At 47.4% G+C, this 9,355-nt stretch overlaps 1 protein-coding gene across 1 annotated transcript in view; it reads left to right on the top strand.

Moving 5' to 3' along the window:
* Positions 1-4,267, top strand: part of LOC308160908 (stromal interaction molecule 2-like) — a gene marked incomplete at its 3' end in the record, with an annotated part of 8,601 nt that extends 4,334 nt beyond the window's left edge. The window contains exons 7-11 of the mRNA XM_080534838.1: positions 592-753; positions 921-1,021; positions 1,682-1,935; positions 2,373-2,589; positions 2,818-4,267. Of these exons, the coding sequence (XP_080390964.1) occupies positions 592-753; positions 921-1,021; positions 1,682-1,935; positions 2,373-2,589; positions 2,818-4,267 (2,184 nt within the window). The remainder of the gene's footprint in view (positions 1-591; positions 754-920; positions 1,022-1,681; positions 1,936-2,372; positions 2,590-2,817) is intronic.
* Between the last annotated feature and the right edge of the window lie 5,088 nt (positions 4,268-9,355).

The raw sequence follows: 9,355 nt of genomic DNA, 5'->3' as shown, positions 1-9,355 counted from the left end.
GAGGGTGCCTTTTTCTTTCAGTCGGAAATAACTTCCTGGGCGTGTAGTCTAGGTGGCTTTCACACACAATCGGGAGCCCTGCTAGCTTTACAAGCCTACTAAGATAATAACTACTAATCCTACTAAGATAATAACAAGAAATGAGCCACATTATACCTACTTCCATCCAAAAGGTTCAAGGGTCAAACGTCAATAAATTACATATTTTCTTAACACTAGAACAGCCATGGGTGGGGTCATTTGACCATGTGAGTAAAACGTTTTTCATATCTTTGCACTCGTTCAAATTTCAGGACCCTCCTTTCTTCACTTTTTTCCTAGATATGTGCGTTCTACCACCCAGTATCCTTACATTTTCAAAATCACACCAGGATAAGCTTAGTATGAAGCTATTGTGCAGCGTTTCTGTGTAGGAGGCAGGCTAATTTACAATTAGCCAACTAGTGGTCGTTGTGTGTGTAAGTAGCAGTTTCCCATTATAAAGACTATGGTCATTTGACCCCCGTGGCGGCTCTCAACCTAGGTAAAAAAGTCACGGCTGTTCTAGCGTTTAAACCCCTCCTTTTTTGTGGTGTCCTCTGCTGTGTCCAGGTGCGTGGGGAGCTGAAGAGGGCTGAGAATCACATGGTGGCTCGCTGGTCGGTCAGCGAGGCCCTGCAGCTCTGGCTGCAGCTGACCCACGAGGTGGAGGTCCAGTACTACAACGTCAAGAAGCAGGACGCAGAGGAGATGCTCAAGATCGCCAAGGAGGAGGTAGGCGGGCGGGCGGAGGGAGAAATGAACCTAGAATTAAACTGCCATTTAGCAGATTTACAATTACAGAATGCAGGGACAAACGTGTGTGTGTGTGTGTGTGTGTGTGCGTGTGCGTGTGCGTGTCTGTGTCTGTGTCTGTGTCTGTGTCTGTGTCTGTCCTCCAGGCAGAGAAGATAAAGAAGAAGAGGAGCTCGGTCCTGGGGACTCTCCACGTGGCCCACAGCTCCTCTCTGGACCAGGTCGACCACAAGATCCTGGAGGCCAAGTGAGTCAGATGGTTATGGTTGAGGGTTAGGGTTAATAAGCTTGTGGTTACGGTTATGGTTGAGGGTAATGGTTAAGCTTGTGGTTATGGTTAGTGTTATGTTTGGGGGTTATGGTTTAGTGTTGAGGTTTATGGTCACGGTTAAGGTTAGGGTGTGGGAGTCGTCTCAAGGATCTCACTTAGCCTCTACCAAACCCAGACCACCATCAACACCACCATCAACACCACCATCAACACCTCCACCACCATCAACACCACCCTCAACACCTCCACCTCCACCACCACCACCTCTGTTCTGTCACTGTAGAATGTTATGGAGTTGACACTGATTGGTGTTACTGAGATGATCTGTGGGAGTGGTTCTACAGTAAAGAAGTGTATGTGTGCGTGTGTGTGCATGTGTGCGTGCGCATGCGTGGAGAAGCCACTGTGTGTATAATGCGACGGCTTTAACATCTACGTCGTTTTCCGGAGTTGACGCATACAGTCATGGCCAAAAATATTGCCACCCCCTGTCACCACTTCTGTCAGATGATGCACCACTTCTCCCAGAAAACTGTTGCGATTACAAATGCTTCACTATGCATAAAAAAGCAGAGGGGAAAGAAAAAAATCAAAATCTGATATCATTACCACACATCCTCCGTCCTCCTCTTCCAGGACCTCCCTGTCGGAGGTGACGGCCTGCCTGCGTGAGCGCCTCCACCGCTGGCAGCAGATCGAGCGTCTGTTTGGCTTCCAGGTCCTCCGGAACTCCGGCCTGGCGAGCCTAACCGCCACCCTCTACTCCGACCACAACTGGGTGGTGATGCCCAGGGTCTCCGTCCCCTCCTTCCCCTCCCACGGCTCGGTCCACAGCTCGCTGGAGGACCTGATAGAAGACACAGCGTCGTCCATCCCACAACAGATGCCTGGTATGTGAACGAGTTGATTTTACATAAAAATGTTTGGCATTGAGCCAACAAAATAAACGCCTTATTCCAAAGCGACTTGCGATCAATACATTTGACTGAAGTAAGTGAATCGTCAGTTAATTTATCTAACATTCCAATCCAACCAACCAACCTAACCTTCACTAACTTTATCGTTTAAAGGTGTCGATAGATGGTAGTTGAAAGAAAATTGAGGTATTCTTATTAAGGTACTGGATAAAGTTAGTGAGGGTTAGGTTGGTTGGATAGAGTAAGTAAGTAAGCCTTGAGAACCGGTGGTTCTCGAGCCTAATGGCTCTTAGAAAATGAAAATGTAAGCAGTATTATGTCCCTCAGTTACTCCAGTGTTTTATATATATATACATATATGTATATATGTTAGGTGTGTGAGTGATTCTATGACCCATGACCTCCTCCAGGTCCTCCAATGAAGCGTTCCCCTCAGTCTCGGGGGGGCGCTACGGTGTGTCGGTCCCGCCGCTCCGGCCTCATGGGCCAGCCCCCCAACATGATGTCCTCTGACCCGGACATCTTGGTCCCGAGCAGAGCCCCGCGCCCCTGCTTCGAGGAGGAGGAGCAACAGCTCTTCGTCCAACCACAGAGGAGACAATACGTCAAAGATGACAACACCAGCAGGTACACAGCCATATCATTGAACTCAGTCTTTACAAGCTGTATCATAAGAATGATCTACACATCAACAGAATGTGTCTAACTCTTCTCTCTCTCTCTCTCTCTCTCTCTCTCTCTCTCTCTCTCTCTCTCTCTCTCTCTCTCTCTCTCTCTCTCTCTCTCTCTCTCTCTCTCTCTCTCTCTCTCTCTTCCGTCCTTCTTCACCACTCCCCCTTCTCACTCTCTTCGTAGGGAACCTCAGGAGATGTTCAAAGACTCTGACTTCGTGACCTCCCCTTCCGGAGGCAGAATGTATCCGACCACCACCATCGACTCCTCCCCTCACAAGATGTTCCGCGACGAAATGAATATGTTCGCTAACACCCCAGTGAAGAAAATCTCCAGGGAAGAAGTGGAGGCGTCACTGGACCCCCCGATCCACAAGATATCCAGAGAAGAACTGGACGCTTCCGCTGACATGGCCGCAAGAAAGATGACGAGAGACAAAATGGAGACTTCCGCAGACGCTCCCGTAGAGAAGGCCTATACGGACGAGGTCGACCCTTCGATGGACGCCGCTTCGAGGAAGATATCTCGAGACAGAGGCAACGTTCCGTCGGACCACACAGCCCGGGTGATGATGCTGAGGGACGAGCTCGGAGCCCCGACAGAAGGCGGCAACATGGCGGCGGCCAGGAAAAAACTATCAAGAGATATGATGGGTTACTCGATGGACAGCGGCACACGACACATGCTCAGAGATGATTTCGAGCTTCCGTTGAAACCCATCACCAGGAAGTTATCTCTGGAGATGATCTATGGAGATAGCTCGAAAAGGTCAGCAAGAGACAAAGGGGACGTTCCTACGGATTATTTTATGAGAGGAATACCCAGGGACAAAATGGTGGACACCATCGGCGCCCCGATGGGAAGGATATCTCAAGAAGATCTTGAGTTCTTGCCAGACATCCCCCCGAGGAAGATGCCTGCTCGAGGACCAATGGAATTGCTCGTGGACAGTCCTCCCCGCAGAATGCCCAGGGAAAAGCCACAGTTTCTCAAGGACTCGACGTGTGCCGCAAGGATGTCCACGAAAGAAGAACTTGAGATGTCCGCAGGCTTCCACAGAAGACAAACATCCAGAGATCAGATCGACAGTTCTATAGACACACCCACAGGAAAGATCTGCAGGGACGGGATCGTCGTTGCCATGGAAATGCCAAAACGTAGGATATCCAGGGAGGAGTTTGTGGAATCTGAATCATTGAGCTCAGTTCCAAGTAGTCAGTTGGGACAACAACCTGACCTCACCTTGACCTCCCAGGCGCCATGGCAATGGACCACTGAACCTTTGAGCCAGGTGGTGTATGACGGCATCCTGGAGAAGTCCTGCGTTCCCGTGGTGACTACAGCCACGACCCCTGACCTGCCCCAGGACATTGTGGGAGGAGACAACAGGCCACCCCTGCAGGCAGTAGAGCCAAGAACGTTGCCCCCGGAAACAAGAGGCGAGGAGTACAAGGTGAAGGACAAAGATAGAGAGAGAGAGAAGGTCAAGGACAAAGATAGAGACAAAGAGAAGGTGAAGGGCAAAGACAGAGATAAAGAAAAGGTCAAAACGTCGTCGAAACTCAAGAACCTGTTCAAGAAGAAGAAGGATTGCCCCACAGAGAGGCCGCAAGGAGGTCTCCAGAATCTCTGACTGTTTGTTGAAACGACACTTTCTTGAAACCTTTAATCGGGACCAGGTCGTCTCCTGAGGAGGTTCACAACCTCTGTTTTTTTATTTGTATTGAGAGAGACCTGGAGGCAAAGCAAAGGGGAGATGTGAACATAAGTCTTATAGATTAGTTGTTGTTTTTCCCAAAACCAGCCGAGGCCTGAAACGGCGAGTGTTGTTGGCTGGGATGACATAGAAGTACAATGAACGTTAGTCTTATATGCTTGATTTCAACAGGGACTGGATGGGCCTGGAGACTGAAATAGTGTAATGAATGCTGTTTGGTACCTTTGGTCGGTGGCTTGTGCTCCATTGATGAGTTATCGTTGATTTGATGCCCCAGGGAGGTCATTCGTTGGGGTTTCCGAAGACCCATTGTCAGGGATGTTGCCTTAACGTCTTAAGCAGACAGAAGATTGATGCTCTCTTCGCCTTGACCTTATTAGATTCACTGCTCAATAAGGCCCCCCCCCCATCCTCACAATATGACTCCGTCCACACTGTAGTTCAGGCGACACAGGTCTTGCTAGAATGATGACACCTGGTTTAAGACAACGCTTAGGCCACTTTAGCACTGAGAATTGAGCACTGAGACTGGAGTGTTTAGCAGGGGGGGGTTCATCTGACAGGGATCACTGGGGAGGAGGAGAGCTACGGTTGTCGTTCAGTTTGGAACCAGGCCTATACAGTAGGTTTGTAACCAGGCCTGTACAGTAGGTTTGGAACCAGGCCTGTACAGTAGGTTTGGAACCAGGCCTGTACAGTAGGTTTGGAACCTGGCCTGTACAGTAGGTTTGGAACCAGGCCTGTGTACAGTAGGTTTGGAACCAGGCCTGTACAGTAGGTTTGGAACCAGGCCTGTACAGTAGGTTTGGAACCAGGCCTGTACAGTAGGTTTGGAACCAGGCCTGTGTACAGTAGGTTTGGAACCAGGCCTGTACAGTAGGTTTGGAACCAGGCCTGTACAGTAGGTTTGGAACCAGGCCTGTACAGTAGGTTTGGAACCAGGCCTGTGTACAGTAGGTTTGGAACCTGGCCTGTACAGTTGAATTGGAACCAGGCCTGTGTACACTAGGTTTGGAACCTGGCCTGTACAGTTGAATTGGAACCAGGCCTGTACAGTAGGTGTGGAACCAGGCCTGTACAGTTGAATTGGAACCAGGCCTGTGTACAGTAGGTTTGGAACCAGGCCTGTGTACAGTAGGTTTGGAACCAGGCCTGTGTACAGTAGGTTTGGAACCAGGCCTGTGCAGTTGAATTGGAACCAGGCCTGTACACTAGGTTTGGAACCTGGCCTGTACAGTTGAATTGGAACCAGGCCTGTGTACACTAGGTTTGGAACCAGGCCTGTGTACAGTAGGTTTGGAACCAGGCCTGTGTACAGTAGGTTTGGAACCAGGCCTGTACAGTTGAATTGGAACCAGGCCTGTACAGTTGAATTGGAACCAGGTCTGTACAGTAGGTTTGGAACCAGGCCTGTACAGTAGGTTTGGAACCAGGCCTGTGTAAACACAGTAGGTGCATTTGGAACCAGGCCTGTGTACAGTAGGTTTGGAACCAGGCCTGTGGACAGTAGGTGCATTTGGAACCAGGCCTGTGTACAGTAGGTTTGGAACCAGGCCTGTGTACAGTAGGTGCATTTGGAACCAGGCCTGTGTACAGTAGGTGCATTTGGAACCAGGCCTGTGTACAGTAGGTTTGGAACCAGGCCTGTGGACAGTAGGTGCATTTGGAACCAGGCCTGTGTACAGTAGGTTTGGAACCAGGCCTGTGTACAGTAGGTGCATTTGGAACCAGGCCTGTGTAAACACAGTAGGTGCATTTGGAACTACCGGTAGTCCTAGAGTTTCACGAGAACAAGGCTAATAGTTTATTTGAGAGCCGAGGCTATTTGTTTCATTGGGAAACTTTTTTATTTGTGATAGTTCATAGTCATTTCTCTCAGTGCACTCACTTTATTTGGAAGAGAGAGATGTTATTTATTGACTTAGTCCTCGACAACCCCACTGGTGCATCGAGCAACGGGAGAGGTATAGTAACCATGGAAACCTGGTTAAAGGCCATGGTGCTCTGTTTTCAGGATGTGCTTTTTCAGAGGATGCGATTTTTTGCGAATGGATACAATTGGAGCATTTTTGTTTACTGCTCGTTTGGTTCATTTTTGGTAGGAAGGGTTGTTTTTTTGTTGTTATTGAATTGTTTACAAGCTTGATTTAAAGTTTAAAGGTGCTTTAGGTTGTTTTTTTGTTTTTTTCAAACTTGAATATGTAATTCTTCTTCACTGTACATCTTTTATTTGTTTGTTTATTTAAAAAAGTTATTATTTATTTTTGTTGATAATTTTCAAAGTCTATTACTTTTTTTTTGAAGATTGTGTCAAAGCGTTTTCCTAGAAAGGAGCCTGCACTGTAATATTTATTGGAGGGTTACTAAGGTGATGTATCATGGATTGATAATAATACATTTTGAAATAAATTTGGACTAACTGGCAGATTCGTAATATTTTCCCTACTTTTAAGACCAATTCATGAATGTCTCTTTGGTGTCTAAAGACTGCAAAACAACTCAGAGATGTAATAATTAGGACCAGGTTGAAGGGGCCGACATGAACAGTAGGTGTAGTGCTGGATCTGCCCACTAGAGGTCAGGAGAGGGGCACGATGAGCTGAGTCATACAGTTCCTCCACTTCCAAATATTGTCATTTCTCATACTAGTGGGCCTGCTCCAGCAAATACAAATGTGTATGACAAATACAAGCCATGAATTGCTTGTTCAAAATTCTGTGTGTGTGTGTGTGAGTGTGTGTGAGTGCGTGCGTGTGTGCGTGCGTGTGTGCGTGTCTGTGTGTGTGTGTGTGTGTGTGTATATGAGTTTGTGTGTGTGCGCATGCAGTATATATACAATTATAAATTCCTCTATGCAGGAAACACTCCGATTGATTGTCTATATATTCCAAGGTCTAACGTGATGCACCAATTAGTGGAACAGTGGTACATTGCCAGTGAGATTAAAGCTTCAGCAAGTCCAACTACTGTTATTGCTCATAGACACTTCTTCTTCTTATTAGTGGGCTTGCTTCAGAGGAGTGAGATCATTAATACACTAGGCCCACTCCCTTTAACAGCGCACTCAAGAAAACTCTAAAGGCTCTAGAGTCTATTTTGTACAGTACCAATCAAAAGTTTGGACACCCTTTCCCATTCAATTCACTGGCTCAGGAGGTAGAGCCGGCGTCTAATGATCGCAAGGTCGGCTTTTCGGCGGTTCGATCCGCGGCTGGCCACGTGTCGAGGTGTCCTTGGGCAAGACGCTGAACCCCGGATTGCTCCTAATGAGCGGGCCGGCACCTTGCATGGTAGCTTGCTGCTGTTGGTGTGTGAATGTGTGTGTGAATGGGTGAACGAAAGGCCATTGTAAAGCGCTTTGGAATCAGGCGCTGTATAAGTGCAGTCCGTTTGTATATCTTTAACTGTGTCTTATCATAAAACACAGCATTATTCTCCCTATTCACTTCGTTGTGAAAGCCCTCGAACCATACCTCGTGAGTGATTGAAGGAGCTGAAAATTGTTGTTTTAACCAAGTAATCTTACCCCATACATCTTTGTTGTCATATTTATGAACCAGTGTAATACACCTACTAAGATATTTAATATGCTACCAATTATTGCATATTTTGTTTTTCATTTTTTAACAAACTGGGCCACAGTGGCTGGCAAGCAGTTGACACGTGACATGTAGAGAGAAACTAGTGTGGTTTCTGCAGACCCCAAACCACCTCCTATTCACAGAGCAGCAGAGCTAGCTGAACACACCACATTCATGCACGTGCACACACACACACACACACATACATGTACACAGACCGTGTGTGTGTGTCTGTGTGTATGTGTGTGTGTGTGTGTGTGTGTGTGTGTGTGTGTGTATATGAGCATGGGTGTGGGCTAGGGTTAGTGCACGTTCATACATGTGGTCTCTTCAGCTAGTTGCTGCTCGGGAATGAAAGACACTATATAGAGGAATTCAGGTCTGCAAAAACCACAATTGTCGTCTCATATCCACCCGTGGGTCTGCTGCTGTTTCCCTGTGTGTGTAGATGATAAAAAGTCTGAAATCGATAGCCTAGTGATTGTTCATGTCTATTGAGCTAAGCGTCATTAACAAGGTTGCATAGGAAGTATATGTAGCAGGTATATCTACCTCATGATGTTACCGTGGTTAAAACAACGTCATCATTCAGCTCCTTCAACACCTCAGACTCAGAGTCGTGAGTGTGCAAGCCAATCGGTGGGTGTGTATCTTTACATGGTCGGGTGCGACGCACGTGCGAGAGGAAATGCACATCAAAGACACCGCTCACCTCGGTGTTGAACCCTCACCTTGATGTCACGCGACACGGGTTTCAAAGAAATAGACCCCGTCTGCTCATCAACACGGAAATAGCGTCAGACCCTGCTCCTCTCAATCACTCACCATCAGACCTCCAGATGGACAGGCTGCGTGTCGCTCTGATGCTCTTATGTGAGTAAATCGTAGTTTTTTTCTGACTTGATTTTGGTTATTTCTTTGTGGGGTTTTCATCTTCTTTGTGTCATTTGACTAATACTTTCAAATCAGTTTTTGATTAATATGGTGTGACCATGTTCTCTCTTTGTTGTAGTAAAAATGTATTATGTGTTGTGATATCCAAATCATACTCTGTTTCATCCTTGTTCTTTCCCCTTGTTACAGGTGTTTCCTCCAGTCAGGATGGGATCTCTGGAGCAGAGGTGGAGCTGAGAGTCAGACCAGGAGACAACGTCACTCTGTACTGTGACTGCAGCGTGTCGACTGGAGTTTACCCCCTGTGGTACAGGAACTGCTCTCATGAGAACCAGCCCCCTCTTGTCATGTTAGTGGAATATACCAGATCATCTGACCATGGATTTAAGATCGCTTCCTCTCACTTCTTCCCAGTGTGGAACCCCTCTAATCAGACCTGGGATCTTCTGATTGAGGACGTCTCTGAATCTGACCTGGGACTCTACTACTGTGGGACCAAGGAGAACCAGGTGCAGGAGGTGGAGGGAAA

Source organism: Nansenia antarctica (assembly GCF_963989245.1).
Source record: "Nansenia antarctica genome assembly, chromosome: 6".
NCBI lineage: Eukaryota > Metazoa > Chordata > Actinopteri > Argentiniformes > Microstomatidae > Nansenia > Nansenia antarctica.
The sequence above is the reverse complement of the archived record's forward strand: the minus strand, read 5'-3'. Positions and strand labels throughout refer to the sequence as shown.